The sequence below is a fragment of the Balearica regulorum genome, chromosome Z, assembly GCF_011004875.1.
Source record: "Balearica regulorum gibbericeps isolate bBalReg1 chromosome Z, bBalReg1.pri, whole genome shotgun sequence".
In the NCBI taxonomy this organism is placed as follows: domain Eukaryota; kingdom Metazoa; phylum Chordata; class Aves; order Gruiformes; family Gruidae; genus Balearica; species Balearica regulorum.
The window spans coordinates 59,819,749-59,838,392 of NC_046220.1; the positions used below are offsets into that span (position 1 = coordinate 59,819,749).

Consider the following 18,644-nt stretch of genomic DNA (forward strand, 5'->3'; position numbering starts at 1 on the left):
TATCTAGGCCAATTTTCTGAAGTGTGATAGCTTAATTTAGGAGTGTTGGAAATTCTCTAATAGCATGTTTTCAGTTTTTTTAAATAACCTGTGTCACAGTAGCTAAAGCTGCATATTCAATGGTCTTACAAAGTTTCTGTCTCAATTAGATGTTGTATCTTTTTTTTTTCTACATAGGTGGATTTTTGTTGTTTGTTGGGTTGGGTTTTTTTTCATTGGGCTTTAGAGATTTTTTGCACCATTTGCTGGAGCAGTGTTCTCTGTAAGAGCAAGTTTCATCAGAATTTTGGTTAGGGGTTTTTTTTGTTGGTGCTGGTTTGGCAGGGTTTGGGTTTGTTGGGGTGGTTTTTTTTAACTATATGCCTGATGCATTTGAGTTTTCAGGATCATTTGTACTGTTGCACTTCAGCTGGGTTAATAGTTTTCCATTATTGCTTTATTCTGTTCAGGTGGACAAACTTGTGATAGAACTGGAACAGAGCCGTAACCTTAGCAATACAATTGTACACATTGACATGGATGCCTTCTATGCAGCTGTGGAAATGAGAGACAATCCAGAGCTGAAGGAAAAGCCAATAGCAGTGGGATCAATGAGTATGTTGGTAAGGCTGAATGTCAAGCTAATATGGAAATCAATTACATGAATCTAAAGCTTAATAATTCATACAATAATAATATAATGACACTGTTACATAGAAAACTTTTGTAAGTGTGGAAAAAATAACAAAAATAATAGAGGAAACATCTGTTCTAAGACTAGACCATGTAAGCTGGATTTTATTTTTCAATAAAAAGTATACTGATGAAAGCTCAAAGAATGTAAACAGATTGAAAGGTGGGGGGGTCAGGAATGCATGTAGACTCTCAGCTTTGTCAGTCTTTTCTGCCTGGACATATGTGATTAGAACTTGATTATTTAACACTAAAATTCAAGAAAAACTTGATTACTGAACATTAAACTTATTTAATCTCTCCTAAGTCCACCTCCAATTACCACGCTAGGAGATTTGGTGTACGTGCAGCCATGCCTGGATTTATTGCTAAAAAGCTATGTCCACATCTAACTATAGTACCATTAAACTTTGAAAAATACAGCAAAGTGAGTAAAGAGGTAAGTTTGAAAGTGCTCTCTAACTAAAAGTCAGTGTACTTGGTTTTAGACTCTATCAATATGTCAGTTCTAGATAATATGCAAAGTGTTAGTTTAAATATTAAACTCTTCAGTGATCTGGCTTTGAACACAAATTAAACAAAACATTGGTGCTTTTGTGCAAGGAGATGAAAAAGCATTGCATTCACCCATCTTGCCATTTTAATGAAGTCAGTAGTAATGCTGATAGAGATTTTCAAAACTGTACAGTGATCTAGTGATACCACTTGAGCCTTATTATTCTTAAAACTTCAAAACCATGGATCATAATCTAATTACTAGGAAGCTGGAAGTACATAGGAAACATGGAGATGATAATTTCATATCATGCATAATCACCATTTTGAATGCTAATTACTAGAGAGAGAAGCAAAGAGCATTAGTGAGTTCTAAATGCAGATTCATTTGTTTTAGAAGGGACTTGTGAAAAAAATTAAGGAGGAAATAAATCACATTGTGCTTTAATGGAAGTAATTTTACTTAGTACCAGGAGAAATACTTAGGATACCCAAAATCCAGTTTAAAAAAGAAAGAAAAGTAAATGATCTTCTGAAGGTCTTAAATCAAATGAGCACATGGCACAAGTCTCCTGACTTCAATAAAATTATGCCAAGATTTATTTATTTATTTTTATTGAAGCCTCAATCTTTTCACAGAAATAAAGTAAGCTAATTACTAATTTTGGTCTTATTTGATTTTTCCCCCTTCTGTTGCAAAAAAGAGCATATATAAATATGAATATTTTAGAATGGTTTGAACTTGTTAAAAATTTTTGATTTCATGATACGTATTTCATTTGATGTTTGGAGTAAAGTATTAAAAGTTCAGGTTGATTTGGTTTTTTAGTTATGTATTTCTCTTGGGATTTGGATTGGAAATATTTAAATTTATTTAATTTTGTCATAAAAAGTTGAGCAGTGAATCCTATCTTTAATCAGTTTCAGAAAGATGCAGTGCACGTGAACAAATGTTGTGATATCTAAGAATTTGACCAAAACTGATAGAGGAAACATGACACAGTCAAGTTTTCCTCCTTGTTTAAAAAAAAGAGAGGGGTAAAAAAGAGGAAAAAAGGTAGAGGATTTATTTTGATCTTCTAATTTATTATGTTCCTTTTGGGAAGATGCAGTTATCACTAAAGATTTGTCTTAACAAGTTTTGCCTGTGGCATTAACCAGTGCTCTAAAACATTGGCTATAACTTTAGTTTGAATGTAGTGTAAAACTTAGGTGGGTTGGTTTGGGTTTTTTTTTTGAACCTTTGCATATGTGATGTGTGACATACAGTGCACAGAAAGGTGCATCAGCTCACATACTCTGCTGAGTTCCCAGGTCCCTAGAGTTTTAAGTGTTTACTGTAGTGTTTGTGAACCTAGTGCCTGTGGAGTCCTTATACGCTGATCTTAATGATCTCTGCAGTAAAATACATTGCTCGAAATCTGTTTAGTTCTCTTTTATTACTGATCTCTTGCTACTTGTGAGAAGCAGTACTATAATTTTCCAATATCAATAAATAACTTGTTCTATAAATATCTTAATTATTCATTGGTTATCTTGAAGTTTCAGAGCACATTTGTTCACCTCATAATTGTGTGTCAAGATCTGCTCTTACAGCTACAAGGCTTTAAACTTTCATTATGTGTTTACCAAGGTTAGAGAAATACTGACCGAATATGATCCCAATTTTATGCCTATGGGCCTAGATGAAGCCTGCCTGAACATAACAGAGCACTTGGAGGAAAGACTGAACTGGCCTGAGGATAAGAGAAGATTCTTTTTTAACTCAGAAAGCACTACAGAAAAAGGTAAGCAAATTATTCTCTTTTCATGTGGTCTCCTAACACTGAGGGGATAGATGGCTTCTTTTAGAGATCCTTGGCAAAATGATGACAGCACTAAACTGTAGTTACAATTTAAACTTTATTTTCTTAATAGGAAGTTATGATTAGTATAGCACAGAATTTATGATTAGAATAGCACAGGATTTCTACAAGCAGAATCAATGTAGTATGATCTGTAAGTAGTGTAATACAGAATTTATAATTCAGCTTAACTTAAAATTTGTAATCACCTGGACCCTCTGCAGATCGGATTGGATCTTAGTACATGGCTTGCTGTATCTATATAACAATGATAATCTAGACTCACATATAAGAGGAGTCACTCCCTCAGTCCTTGGAGGATGCAGATGATGGTGGAGGCATCCCTAGCCACAGGGGGGTCCCAGGTCTCACTGTCCTGCAGCAGTTCTGGTCCAAGTTCCCCCTTAGGACTTACAGCTGTTGGTTTACTGACAGCACTCTGGGGGGCTGTTATGCTTCCCTGTTCTGCGATGGGGTCATCACCACCACCGGGTTGGCCGGGTGCCTGGGACATTCAGGGCTGGAAAGGAAGGGAGTAATCGGCCTTGTGCCCAGGAACCTTGAGGCCCGTAGAGAGAGGAAGAAGAAATCTGTTTGGTTCCTCCACTTGGTGCACAGGACCTTCAGGGCCTGATAACGAGAGGAAAGGGAACGAATACATGACCCGCTCTGTCCCAGAGAATGGCTGCTTGCCCTATAAAAAGGCGTTAGTTATGCTAACCACCTTACCTGGAGTGGGGAGCAGGGGGTACCAGTCACATATGCATATAACATAAGCGTCATATAAGCTGCACCCATCGAAAGTGTAGATACTTAAGTCCTTGGGTAATTTGTACTACCGTACCTCCAATTTGTTACTTTACAGGTTAACTTCCTCTCCTACTCACCCATGCATAAAAGGTATGCTACTGATGATTTGGACTTGGAGGATATTTTAACTTGAGTAAAATGTATGAAAAGTGGTACTAGGTTTACTAAACCAAATTGCATGTTTTAGGTGTGTATTTTTCCTTTACAATTCAACATGATAATTTTGCAAGTAGTAATAATCTTGTGACTTAAGGAACCGTAGAATAAATAAACTTACTTTTCTAAAGGTTATTTGTATTTTGAAAAAATACTTCCTAAAATACTGTGCATCAGAAACATGAGAAATTGTCTGCAAAGACAGTGCTCTAGTTACATGATTCTTTTATAAGACTAAAAATGTATAAAGTAATGAGTGCTGCAGGAATTACAATAATGCTTACAATATGACTGGATTTCACTTGGCTCTAGAAGATGGAGTGGGAACCACATCCACAACTGTATACCCCATCAGGAATAATAAAAAATGAGGAGTCATACAAATGTTTGATGCACAAACAGGAACATTTATATTACCAATATTCAAAAATTATCTAAATAGCCATTAAGAGGATAATCAAGGATACACTACTACTGAAGAGCATTAATAGAATAGAAAGAAACAAACTGGCATAGTGTCTACAAAATGAAATATCAATGTGTAGTTAGGTGCCTCTTCATACTTCTCTGATATATTTGTTATTCTGAAGCACAAACACTCAGAATGTGAAACCTTAATAGTAAAGTTTGTTGCTACTGACATTACTTGTTCTACCATGACTGCAGTTGAAAACAAGCAGTTCACCAGGCTGAAGCTCACCAGATATTTCAGAACCCTCACTTTCTTTGGAGAACATTGAAAAAACTTCTGCAAAAGATTTTTATTTCCGCAAAAAAAGGGAGCTTCTTGCCTTCACTGTGATATGAAACAAAAATAATGCCAAAATTTTGACATTTGCTGCTGCTACAGCAACAGGCCAGTAAACTTTGTTGCTTTTCTGGAAGTCGTGTCCAGTCTCCTAGCCAGTTCTTCCAATCGCAGCCAAGGTGTAATAATACTAAGAACAAAGCCGTTATGACTCTCCTTTCTTCAAATAAAAAAGCAATGCAATTGCTTTGGCTAAATAATTATATATTTTTTTCCAAACAGAAAAAAAATCAAACTACTAATGCATTCTCCTCAGCCACTGCAGAAGGAAATCAATAAAGTATATGTTTTATATGGATGGATTAATTTTTGTGTTTCTATCTAACATAGATAAAGAGGATATAAACATGTCTGCCAAATTTAATGAAGATGGATACTCTTCTTCACCGGTGCTGTTTGAAGACAACACACCTCTGATGGATGACCACCCTGAACGAGATCAGTCAGTGGAAAATTTGATCATCTTTGGAACTTCTGCAGAGGAGGTTGTGAAGGAAATTCGATTTAGGATTGAGCAGAAAACTCAGCTGACTGCTAGTGCAGGTATTCAGAAACGTGAATAATAATAATAATGCTGTGTATTTCGACAGTGTCTTCTACACTAAAGTCAGAGGGCATTAATTAAAAAATTAGGATTGCCACAGCATTCTTATGCTGCAAAGAAAGGTGTTCTCTTTGCAAGTCTGCAAAGATTGTGACTTTCAAGTGTTTCAGCAGATTTCATGGCTGTGAAAGCCACTGAAAGTTCAGTTTTTCTAACAGTTCTCCACACTATTCCTTGCTTAAAGCAATATAAAAATTAATTAAAAAGTTAGCTCTCAGAGAAGTAAATATGTGTTGAAGTTAACTATCCACTAGCTTTTTAATATTTACCATTCAAATGTTGTGTCTTTTGACTTCGGGCAATGTACCTATAAGTCTCAGCTGTTTTGATTATAATCTAGATTAGGTCACTAAAAAAATTGTATGTCCCTAGCCGCTTAGTTTGGATGCCATCTGAACTGCTTTGCAGCCTCTTCAGGTCAGTGAGGCATTAGCATAGGAAGTGCTGAGCTTTATGAAGCAGATGTGGAAGGCCAGGGAAGTGTTGAGTGTAAGCAGAGGTAAAGGAACAGCTAGCAGGAAGAAGCAGGATGAGACACACATGCCACCTTCCATGTATGTTATCTCATGAGTGGTAGCAAAATAATAATTTTGTTCTGCTGACATTTTGTCTTCCTAAGGATAAGTTAGTGTTTAGAAAACAGACATAGTTGTTATAAATGCATCAAGGGTTTTAGGCCCAAAAATGAAAAACTGTTAGAAGGCTAATAGAAAAAATACTGAAAATCAATAATAAATAGAACTACTTCTGCCATCTTGAATAATACATTCTATCAGTGTGCAAATCAAAATTTAAACCACTAGTGCAGAATAACTCTGTTTTTCTTGCTAAATCAATTCCAGAGTTCATTTGTAAATAGTTACTTTGATAGAAAAGAGCAATCCCTCCTCATCCCTGCAATTATCAGTGAAATATATATATATTTCTAAATGACTACATAGCAGTGGTATCTCACAAAAGACTTTAATTTGGTAAATTTTGTCAAAATTAATTTAATCTTTTTTTCAGAAATACAAGGAAGAAATATCTCCTTTTCATTAAGAGTTTATTATAACTGCTGTTTTAAGCATTTCCTTTTGTCTTACCATAATCACCATCATAAAATAGTTCAATCACGTAACTGATGTTATTTTTAAACACTTGGTATTTAACCCCTCATGGCTGATTAGTGCATGTTGTGTTACCCTGACTATCGTAAAATAGTAGGTACACTTTATCTGGTGCATCCGTTCTGTTTAATCTACAACATGTATTTATGTTCTCACACATCTATTACAAAATGTTTTGCAAAATTTAAGAAATCTGCTTATCAGTTATCATCATTCTTTTGCTTATGTTTAGTTTTTGCCAAATGTGTAGGCTACTCTTGTGCTTTTAAATATTGGACAGTTCTTATTAAACATTGTCTTGTATTTTTTAAAAATATGTTGTTTGTTTGTTTTTAAGGAATAGCGCCGAATACAATGTTAGCAAAAATGTGCAGTGATCGTAATAAACCTAACGGGCAATGCAGAATTGCTCCTGAGAGACATGCAGTGCTAGACTTCCTAAAAGATTTGCCCATTAGAAAGGTGAGAGATACCATGAATTTTACTATGTATGTTCCTTATGTTCTAAAAGCAAGATTTCAACTGAAGAAATAGACTGTTCTAGGTAATCTGCCCAGTTGTGTTTGATGTAAATTGTTCTTGATATTGGATCTATAAATGGGAAGTTTCCAACATAATGATACTTAGTCTTTTTCAGGTGCCAGGTATAGGAAAAGTAACAGAGAAGATGTTAAAAGCCCTTGGAATTGTGACTTGCTCAGAACTTTACCAGCAGAGGGCACTGCTTTCTCTTCTGTTTTCAGAAGCATCTTGGCGTAATTTCTTGGATATTTCCCTTGGTTTGGGTTCAACACATTTGGAAAAGTATGTTTTGGGGGTTTTTCTCCTGCATTTACATTTTTCTAAATTTTTCCTTGTGTATGTTACGTCTGTACATTTTAAGATATATTTTATTGACAAAAACAAATTTCATGGTTAAGATACACACAACAGCCAAACATCAAAGAACAGAAGTTTGTACAGCCATGTCTAATATATGAAATCCAAAAAGTGTGTAAGAGAAGTTGTGCATAAGTGTATATCAAGAAATCAATCAGTATCATTTAGGATAACCTCATAATTACTAAAATAGCTAAAGATAAATGAGTTAACCTAAGCGGAGGTGTTCAGTCCTGTTTCTTCTATAAAAATAATATACATTAATTGGTTTTTATTATTATCTGGTTGTAATGAAAATTGCATTGGCATCTGATCTTCTCTGGTGCTAAATTGTCATATTTCTAATGAAAGAAAGAGGAGTTTCTGTGTCTCCTGTCATGTTTATGTACATATTTGTAATATCAACTTGTGAATTTGCTGGAATAGAACTGAAGATTTTTATATCCTTCTTCATATCTGTTCCTTTAAGGTTCAGATGACTAATGGCTTTTTAGACTCCTGTTTGGGAGGGGAGAAAACAGTCTTACTAGTGAATACATCTTTTCAATAATATGCGGTATTTCTAAGCCTGTCCTGGATACAAACATTGAACACTTGTTCTTAAAAAAACCCATAGCATTTTGCTGTTTGTGTAACCAAAGAGTCTTAATTCATGATTGAGTCTTTTCTTTTAAATTTTCCTTCCTTAAATATCCTTCTATCCATCCCAAAGTGCTGAAATTCTATTTAAAAATGGCTTGACAATGATTTGGTTTCATTAGGAATTCCAAAGTGACTTATGCACTTCTAAGAGTAAAAGATTTATGCTGTATTAATTCTGTTACTTCTCTGACAGTAAGAAATCTTCCATTTTTTCCATTTGACTACAAAATAATATACACAGTTAGTAGCTTGTAGACCAGGAATGTGCTAGAACAAGTCTTTGTTTTAGGCTGTTTTGTTTATTTTTTTCCAGAAGTATGTTGACTTGAAACAAAATATGCAGTAAGATTGAGTTTGTGAAGGTGACGTGATAAAAGATAAAATGTGATTTTCCAAATATTTGTTTCTGTTAAGATAATGCAACCTCAAATGGTCCTTTAATAATTGGTGCCCTCTTTCCCATTTAGGCTTTTTACAGTCTGAGAAATCTCCCAGTACATTAAAAAGCAAAAAAAAGAGCATTTTAAAAACCAAAATTATCATTGTGAAGGGGAACACATATTTAGTGGTGTTTAAATTTTTGGGGCTTATTTTTATTAGCACCAACTTCATTTCAGTGATTTTAGTGTGGAGAAAGCAAGCCCTTAATGCACCAACACCTGAGTCCTCAGTAAATGTTCATCTTATGGTCATTTTCTTTGGCCACCTTCATTTAGCAAAATCTGAGAATACAAAATTTGTTTTTTCCAATACTTAAAAACAGAAGAAGGACCTAAGAAGAAAATGCTCTGAGAACTCCTTGTATGCAGAATTGTTAAAGCATGCTCAATTAAAAGGAAAGGAAAAAACAAGCAAACAAATAAGAAAAGCCTTAACACATATACCTTTTGATATGGGCAATAATTTAGACAGAGAGCAAACTAATTCCTCAGTTAAATATTCAAATATACATAGTATGTTCAGGATTTTAATAGCAGTGCTTCACAGTTACAGCTAGGTGAGAAAGCATATGATTTATAGTTAGTTTTGTTTATAAATAAGACTCCTGATATGAGAGGGGAGTTCTGTTGGTTTTTTCTGGTGGTTTTTTGTGGTTGGTTTTTTTTTTTACAAACTGTTTATTATTTTTGGTGTCTGTGGCTGATCTATGTCTTTACTTCATTAAGTTTTTTAAAAAAACCATTCTCCATTTAGTATTTGCTTAAACTTGATGTACAAGGTTTGTAGAAAAAGTTAACATCCGAATTTTATAGAAGGGACCACTGTTAGTTATTGAAAGATGATCGGTTGACTTGGAGTTTATTGAAAAGATAACAGTTCTAGGTAAAGTGAGTATATTAAATTGTTTTTCTCTTTAAAGGGATGGAGAAAGAAAAAGTATGAGCACTGAAAGGTATGCCTCTTTAATATTGAAAAAAATTACGTTAGTCACTAAGCCTACGTAATGCCAAATAGCGTATACTTAGTCATATAATTTCATTGTGTATTTATATATGTTAAAAATCTGCATATACAACAAGCTCACTAAATCACATTCAAGCTTTCATTATTTTTTTTTCTTTGGCTTCAGAATACTATGGAGGTACTTCTGTTGGTTCTTTTATCAACATCTGATTCTCCTAATGCCTTTAATGCATCAAAGTGGTCTTTAAGCCGTAATACAGGGTGGAAATATATAAGGACTTGATTTTTTATGTATGTTCCAGTTTAATGTCAGTATCAGTCTAGTAACCTGCAGTCCCGTGCATAGCAAGTATAGCATAATGTCAACTTGTAAAGCAGACAGTAATTTTGCTTGGTTAAAAAAATTGGTTATGTTTCCTAGCTTTCAGGTTTTTACCAGTGTAAAGTTCCTTAAGAAGGTGGTGTATGTCATTTCCAAAAGTTCATTTTTAAAAAGGAAATACTGCAAGGAGAATCTGTAGAGCACCGTAATAGTTATGCCTACCCTCACGCATTGTCTCTTCTTAGAAAAGAAAATAAGATTCTTATTCCTATTGAGACTTAATAGTTGTGGACAGCTTAAGTAAGCCCTGTAAGGTTTGGTACCACCAGAGCTGACAAATCTATAGCTGTAGTCTTGTGCTGGTTTGCAGGCAGACAGATAATCTAGGTAGCCTATTACCGTACATTTTTAGTTTTCTTTCTTTCTTCTTTTTTTCCTTAAGGGAAATAGTTTTACACCAGAGACATCAATGGGCTGCTGAGATCATGAAACTGTTTGTATGGGGGGAAGAGACGGGCCTGAAATAGCACTCTCTATCCTGCCCTTTCCAAACTTAGGACTTTTACAGCTTCCCACTTACTGCAGCATTGCAATGCTGTAAATCACTGCAGCTTTGCCAGGATAATATGACTTAGTCCTTGGATAATGACGTGGGGCCCACAGTAAAATATTCATCCCGTTAGTTTGGCAGCATGCAAACATTTTTAGGGGAATGTGAATCATAATAGAGGATGACGTCAATATGATCAGGTAAACCTGAATATAACCTAGAGATGTGAAATCCAGTATAGCTATAGGGACTTTACACTCGTAAATATAAAGCCTGGCATGAAACAATGAATCTGTGAGACCTTTCCAAAAGCATCTAGCAGCTCTAAGTTTTGCTTCCCGCTTCTCTTAAAGTCACTGCTAACTGAAGGTTGCCTTTCCTCTGATGTTATTACTAAAAAGCAGAGGCACACAAAAAAATTTAAAATACTGTACTTCCCCCTGCTAAGAAGCTCTAGCAAAGCCAGTTAGCAACATTTTTGGCAGAAAGATACTTTTCCTCCTGTGAGGCTAGACATAATTATCCTAGCTGACATCTTTTTCTCAGCATCTGCATTATTTATTTCTGATATTTGGCTCTGATGTTGACTTTCTAATCCTGTCTTTCTTCTGATGTTACACAGCACTGTACAAAGGAGATTAAATACAAATAAATTGGCTGACTCATTAATTCAGTTGGTATTATTATTCTCTCTTGCAAATATTTAAGCATTAATGACCTTAAATCTGATACATTTTCAAATAGTGCATGAAAAATTGAAAGCCAAATTATTTCATTATTTAAGGGCTTTGCAAACGTTTTGAAAGACATAAATGTGCATGAATCTTTCTCTATAATATTTGTATTGATATTTTTTTCTTGAAGTAAACACTCAAATCTATACAACAGTCTTCTGATGTAGTTTTGTTTAACTACAAAAAATATTTTTAGATGGCAGTCACTAAAGAAATTTTAGGATTCACACTGACAAAAAGATCATATCTTTATCTTAGAACATTCAGTGAAATAAACACAGCAGAAGACCAGTACAGCTTGTGTCGAGAACTCTGCAGAGACCTTGCTCAAGAGCTACTGAAAGAGGGTCTTAAGGTATTTATATTATTCTCTTTTTACTTGCAAAAAGACAACACTTTGCACTGAAATTTATCAAATGTGGTGTTAGTGTGAATGCTTTCAGCAGTGTCATACCATGTAATCTATCTTCAGAATTCTCCATTCTTCAGTTTGCAGATATTTAGATTTATTTAGATAGCATTTTGATATTGTTCAGGTGGCTATCTAATAATATGTGTGGGAAAAAATAAACTAATTAACCAAGTTATTTAGCATTTAAACATTTTATGCTAAAAGCAATGTTTATAAGCAAATATTAGAGCTGTCAATCATGTAATAATAATGTATTTAAAACACTGTGTTTCTCTCCTGTATTCAGACAGGATCCAATCAACAGCCAGTAGTGTTATTTAAGAAGTTCACATGTCCCAAACTTGCTGACAAGTTATTCATACCATTCAAAGGTATGAATGGTAGGAACAGTCCCTGTATTCCTTCCCCCAAAATTTCTGTTGATTATCTAAAATGAACAGTTGATATTTTCTGTGAAGGTCTTTCTGGTAAAGCAAGGAATAACATTCAAGACCTAAAAGAATTGTGATTAATTTTTTTCAGCCATAAAAGATTGTCTCAAAAGATGACAGATTGAAAAGGAAATAATCAGCTAAGAAGGACAAAGGGATAAGCTTACAAAGGTACCAGAACAAAAGGAGTGCCATTTATTTCCATTTGAATGGACACACTAAATCACACAAACGTTTTGGAAAGAGTTGCCAGGGGAACACAGATGCTGTGTGTGGCTCTGATAGCACCATGCAGGAGGAAGTTTTCAGTGAACCCTTAATTGGATATCACTTAAGAATCCGTAGTAGTTTTCCCAGCAAAGTTAAGATACCTGGCACTGAAGGGTTCTAAGTTAAGAAATATTTTTTTGTAGACAGGATAGAAGCTGTGAATGTAGCCAGAGCATGAAATATACTGAACATGCACTGGTGGCAGATGGTCTGCTGGGAACGGTAGCCAAATGACCCAGTTCAGAAAATTTGACTTTGGCAGCAGTTCAGGAGCAAGTGCAGAATCTTGCAGACAAATTCTTGGCAGCGCCCCTTGCTGTATGCAGTTAAGCACACAGTCTTGACTATGGCTTTAGGGCCCTTGTATAGATGCTACATAATAATTGTTTCTGTGCTCTATATGGCATGCTTAACCTCTTTTTTTTTTCTTTTTTTTTTTCCTTTTTTTTTTTTAATTCCCTCTAGGGTAAAACTGTTACATTGAAGCTAAAGAATGTGAACTTTGAAGTTAAAACAAGAGCTTCAACTGTACTGTCTGCTGTTTCTACTGAGGAGGAAATATTTGCTGTTGCTAAAGACTTACTGGGAACAGAAATTGATAGTGTTGCTCCTCAACCTTTACGGATAAGACTTATGGGTAAAATGTTTCAAACTCATTCTTCCTTTTCAGAGTTAGATCTTTTAGTGTATCATAGCAATAGAACGTACTCAAACTGTAAAAACGTTGTAAATGGATTTATCCATTCTCCATTACTCTGGTAGTTTTTGCAAAGTGAAACAGGTCTGGAGTGCTGAATGGTGACTCAGGAATGTTTTACTAATTGAGGTTGTACTTTTCCTAGCACCTGTTAGCCCTGGAACAACATACACATTGGCATGAGTAGAATCTTAACACATAACAGTGCTTAATTCTGCCTTAAAAAAGCTTTTACATCTGCTTTGCACCACAGCAACAGGTAGTTTCTGTCCATAACCTCTTTTAGAAACAAATGCTTTAAATAAAAGTGCGTATGGATTTGAAGATGCTATGTTCTGCAAGAAATTTCATAATTTCTGTCAAAAGTAAAGTCTGTGTTTTGATTCTAAGACCTGTGTTTTTCAGATGCTTATATGTTCTGCTTGAACCATTCAGTGATATATAAAAGTTATTTGTCTATGGTATTAGAATATGCTGAAGAAAAAATATTTCAGTGGGGAAACCATGCAAAACTCTTTCAGACTGAATTCTATATAACTGTACTAAGTTTATAGCCTCATGTTGTGGTGCAATCAGTTAAAGCTTCATGGGTATTGAAATTAATAGTATGGTTTGGCAAGTGGTCAGGTCTGATAAAATTTCATGAACCTTGTGATCCATTGTTAGCATTTGCAGGTAGTATAGCCTCTGTTTAGAGATAAAATGCACTTTTATTGAATGGATGTATACCTCAAAAGGTGTCAGTTAAGAATTATAATACCAAATCTATGAATGCTTGATACTAAGTTTGTTTTTCATCATTAGGTGTAAGAGTATCAGGATTTCTAAGTGAAGAAGAGAGGAAGTACCAACAAAAAAGCATTATGAGTTTCCTAAAATCAGGAAAAGAAACTGGTTTTCTTAGGCTTCAGCCAGGGAAGTCCAACCAAGAATATTTCACAAAAAATTCAGAAGCATCTTCCAGAGGGAGTTTTTTTGATAAAAAGCGAGCTGCAAGGCAACTAAACAGTGAGAGTCGTTCTCCAAATGAAACTGTAGGTGAGCAGGTCTTTCATGATAGGAAATCATCGGCAAATTTAGTGGAAGAAACAAAGAAAGTCACAGACTTAGAGAATTCTAATGTGCATAAGATCTTCACCTGCCCTGTTTGCTTTGAGGAGCAAAGAAACAATAATTTGGAAGAACTTAATAGGCATATTGATGATTGCCTCAACGGGACTCTTGTTAAAGATACCGTGGAAATATCCAAGAATGACAATTTAAGAGAAAATACAATTAACTTTTTTCCAAAATTTAAAAATGAAAATGTCGATGAATGTCAAAAAACAAAAAAAGACCATTTAGCAGGAACAGACCAGTGTGCAAGTACATCTGACAACTCTAGTAGCAACAGCACAGAAAAATTCACTCAGATAATATCTGATAAACTTCACAGAGAAAGACAGCCCAGCAATCTCAGTGATATTGCTAGAAATGTGTGCATGAAACAGTGTCTGTTCCCCAAAAGAAGTTCACAAGGCAATGAAGACTATTTTGAAAAGACTGAACGTAGAGAAGAAACTAGCTCGTCCTGTCTCTTTGAAGCCAAAGAAGACAGTGTTCTTGTTTGTCCAGTTTGTAATTCAGAACAGAAGACCACCAGTCTTGTGTCATTTAACAGACATGTGGATGTCTGTTTAAATAGAGGTCTTATCCAGGAGCTGACAGAAAAAAAAGATTTTCCTACTCAGACTTATCATATGGAAAACTCAAACAGAGTGGGTGAGTATGTGCATTATTTGATTATTCAAATTATCTGCTTGTAGAATTAAAATAATTTGGTAATTGTATACTTTGAACTTTTCAGGGCATTGAGATTTTTGCAACAAGTTCATTTGAGTAAGGCCTGTGTAAGAGTGAGCATTTTTATTTCAAAAATAACAAATCAGTTTTCATGACAAACAGTGCATTCTCATTTGCCACAATGGTGACATAGGAATTACTGTAAATTGTATGTTTGCCAACCCCCAGCCATGTTCAGAAAGGTGTTCGTAAGACCACTGAGATTTAAATCAAATCCTGAAATTTAAATCAAATCAAATAATTGAAACTCAATGATACCATCTTAAAGCTGGATTGTTTCAGAGATTCAGTAGACAGAAAAGTTCCATTATGTAATGTGCTGGCAAAAAACAGAGAGGTGGTGAACAGTAGCATAAAGGTAGGAACGTGCAAGCCTGTTTTACATCTAATAAAATATATCACTTAACTGCACCTGTAACATGCAAAACCAGTAGCATATTTACTCAAGTAGTTTTTCTTTTTGGTGAAGAGTTAATCTTTGGCCAGATTAGAGGACACGTGCAAGTAGTTAAGTATCTGTTGAAAGTACCTTGCCCCTAATCTAACTTGGGAACTTTATAAGAGGAAATTAAAATGATAATGTGTTCAAATTATCAGAACACAATTAAGACTTACGATATGAATGTTTTACACAGAAAATTTTATAAGCAGTATTGTTGTTACATATGCAAAACAGACTTTGTTTTAAATGAAAAACTTAACTGTTGGCAAGTATTCTCCCCCTGCCCCACCAGGATAAAAAAAATAAATTTAAAAATATCCTTTTCAACAACCTTGAAAATCAACTACATTATGCTGAAATATTTCAGAAAGCTACAACAAGGTTCAAATTAATTCCTTAGAATTCAATAAACTAAAGGCTTTTTATTTTTCTCTTTTAAAAGTGTTAATATAAACTACAGTACTCAAACTGCAGATAATAAAATGTTGTCTGTTCCTTGAGACAGATTAAATTCAGTTATGTTAGAAAGAAAGAAAAGCTTTACCCAAATTTTAAAAGTTCTACCATGTATGTAATTTCTGAAGCATTTTTCCTTTGTTAAGTAATTCATTTTGGTTGTTTCCAATTACTTTTCAGGAGGTTTAAGCAGAGGACAGCAATGCACAAATCCATCACAAGGAACAAAAAGGTAAGGATTTTCTGGAAATTTGAGTACACAACTAATTTTAAAATAATCAAGTTTAGAAAAATAGAAGTTGTGTAGGTATGCATTGTCTATTTTAACCTCTTACTGTTTGTTTGTTTGGTTTTTTTTTTTCTTTCTTTAACTTTAGGTCTGGACTAACAACTTCACAGTCAGTATCAAAAAAGGCCAAGTCGAGCAATTCCAAGCATACAATTGAAATGTTTTTTAAATGACTGTGTAGCAACATATTCTATATGAAATATTTCATAGTGTTTTATGACTGCAAATTAATTTAGCATTGGTGGTAGGCAGGACCAGGTGCCTGTTGCTTTGGAGCCATTGCATGCCTGTTTAAAGAGAACATGATGTTTGAGGTAGAAGAAGAGGTACAACTGAGGTAATTTTTTTAATTTTTTTTTTTAAGAATAATAATTTTTTTTCCAGTTGTTTCCGAGAATCAAAATTCACTAGCACTTCAACTTTGTTTATATGGAATGTGTGGAACTTTATTACAGTCACGAGCAGCCTCATGAACTGTCTGCTGTTCAACAAACAGAACAGGGGGATTAGAGCTGCCATTGAGCAAGCCTCGCTAGAAAGCAGGAATCATTAGCTGGAGTGCCACGCTGTGCTTACTGAAGGCCCTCTTCCCACACCTGACCTGCTGACTTCTCTGTGTTGGTTGTATTGGCCATGGTAGCCATAGCAGCTCAGGCTGACACTTCCTTGGACAATTCAACACCAAATTTAATTGTGGTATTAGCTGTGTGATAACAAGGAAGAGACGAGTTGCTTGATTTCAGCTTGTGAATGTCTGTCTTCTCAGCGGACACAAAAATTGATTGTCCTCATGGTTTCAAAGGAAAAGAGCAAGACTTTAGAGCAAAGTCAAGCTTTCATTGTTGCTGAAAGTGACTTCAGTAAGAGTTGATGGGCCAGCCCTGCAGGACTCATGATGAGATACAGGTTGACTTCACTGATTTAAAAAATGTTAACAAACCTATTGATGAGGGAAGAATTCTTCCAGATTGGTCAGACAAATGTTGTTTGATCCTTGGCCTTTCCAAAGAGACTGAGAACTTCCGTTTTCTTCACAATTGTGAAATTCTTACCAATCAGTAGCACTAAATTTACTATAAATAAAAGGTCTGTGGTGCAATAATGATGTGAATGATGTGCAAATATGCAAGATGCTGAACCTTTTTTATTGTTTACCTATCTGACTCTTTAAAATTACTTTGCATTTCTGAATAAACTATTTTATGAGTGCATACGTGGGAGGAGGAAGTTGTAAAGTGCAAATATTTAAAATACTCTGTTTAAATTTTTTTCTGTTCACGCCAAACTGCTTAAATGTAGACATTTTATTATCATTAAATATTTATCAGCAAAGAATTTATGATGACAGCATATTTCTTATAAGTTATACAAACAATGTCAAACCCTGTATGAAATATAAACTGCTTTTTCATTGCAAAATCTTTGAAAGAAGTGGCTACTATAGAAGCATCTGTTTTGATGTTTAATGGTATTGGAAGTACTTTGGGGTTTGCTTGTTTTTTAAACATTTGTACCTGGTATGTTTTCGATGCCCAGGTTAAACCCAGAAGGTGCTTTTTTGTTTCCAAACTTGCTGGAATGATTTCACCACCTCTACCTGCTCATCTGTTTGTTTGCCAGATGCCACTGTACCCACAGCTGTGTCATTTGAATTCATGTCAGTGCTCCCTTATCTGCTTTGGACCAAATCAGCTGGACTAGTTCAGACTATGTAAGCTGACACAGTTGACTTTTTCTAAACCAGGTCAGTGAGCATTCAGCATAAGCTGTTCCATTGGCAGAGGTGGGAGCTGGAAACTTTTGGTAGGAAAGACATAAAGGCAACTGAGGGAACAATGACTTAAGCTTACCAATACTGTTTAAAAAGTGAATACCTGTCCCTTTATTAGTTTGTATCTGTTTGATTCAATAAAGTGTAGAATGTTAAGTATTACCTTTGTCATTGTGTTAATTTCTTTAAAATGTGTATTTTTACATATGCATTACTTAACAAAAAGTAAACTACTGTAAGTGCTTAAAGTTAGTTTGGCTTAGCCTCGGAAGTTGTCTTACCATCTGTTTAAAAAAAAAAAAAAAGTCATAGAGTTATCTGAGTGTCATGAAGTTAATCATGGAATATGTTACAGTTAATGTCAAAACAAAACTCATATTATGATTCTAAAGCCAGACATGTCTGTGTCTTTTGAGATGTGTGTGGAAATATACCTTGTGGAAAGGTGATTCTCTGTGTTTACAGAAAGTGCTTGGTGAGATTATTTTAATGTTTTCCGTGTAAATTATTTACTGCAATGCAAAACAGAAGTCTTTTTTTCCTATTCCTTACAGTTTCTTAAACTACATTTATTACTGTTTTTATCTGAAGAAGGCCTTCAGCACACGATTAAGTGTTGTCATAAACTTCTGTGATATGATTTTTTGTCTCAATTCTTGTGGAGAAGACTCTCTAAGCAATGTTTTTGTTTTGCATTTTTCTCAGTGTCTGTGTGTGTTATATAATTGACCTTAACTTAAAATATCTTTTCATTAGCATCTGGGAATTTCTTTATAGTTGTGTTTAATGTATGAATTATTTCCTACGTGTGAGCTATTCCATGCTTACTATATCCACAGATCTAGGTTAGCAGCAGATGAGAATTTTTATGTAGTGTAAGTATCTCTCTTGTTTAAGCTAGATGTATATACTTTATCTTGAATTCCTCTTTTAGTTATGAATGATACAGAAAAAGGATGACATTTCTGTGATGTTATGTTCTTCTCTCCACCACTTCTGAAGAAA

At 34.7% G+C, this 18,644-nt stretch overlaps 1 protein-coding gene across 3 annotated transcripts in view; it reads left to right on the top strand.

Annotated features, from left to right (window-relative positions):
- The window catches only part of POLK (DNA polymerase kappa), a 36,799-nt gene extending 19,004 nt beyond the window's left edge, over positions 1-17,795 (top strand). For all 3 annotated transcript variants that reach the window (XM_075741182.1, XM_075741183.1, XM_075741180.1), the window contains exons 4-15: positions 450-602; positions 980-1,111; positions 2,801-2,954; positions 5,116-5,328; positions 6,836-6,960; positions 7,136-7,302; positions 9,380-9,412; positions 11,288-11,384; positions 12,608-12,779; positions 13,644-14,600; positions 15,760-15,811; positions 15,957-17,795. In XM_075741182.1, coding sequence (XP_075597297.1) covers positions 450-602; positions 980-1,111; positions 2,801-2,954; positions 5,116-5,328; positions 6,836-6,960; positions 7,136-7,302; positions 9,380-9,412; positions 11,288-11,384; positions 12,608-12,779; positions 13,644-14,600; positions 15,760-15,811; positions 15,957-16,041 — 2,340 coding nt within the window. In that variant the 3' untranslated portion in view covers positions 16,042-17,795. The remainder of the gene's footprint in view (positions 1-449; positions 603-979; positions 1,112-2,800; positions 2,955-5,115; positions 5,329-6,835; positions 6,961-7,135; positions 7,303-9,379; positions 9,413-11,287; positions 11,385-12,607; positions 12,780-13,643; positions 14,601-15,759; positions 15,812-15,956) is intronic.
- The last annotated feature ends 849 nt before the right edge of the window (positions 17,796-18,644 follow it).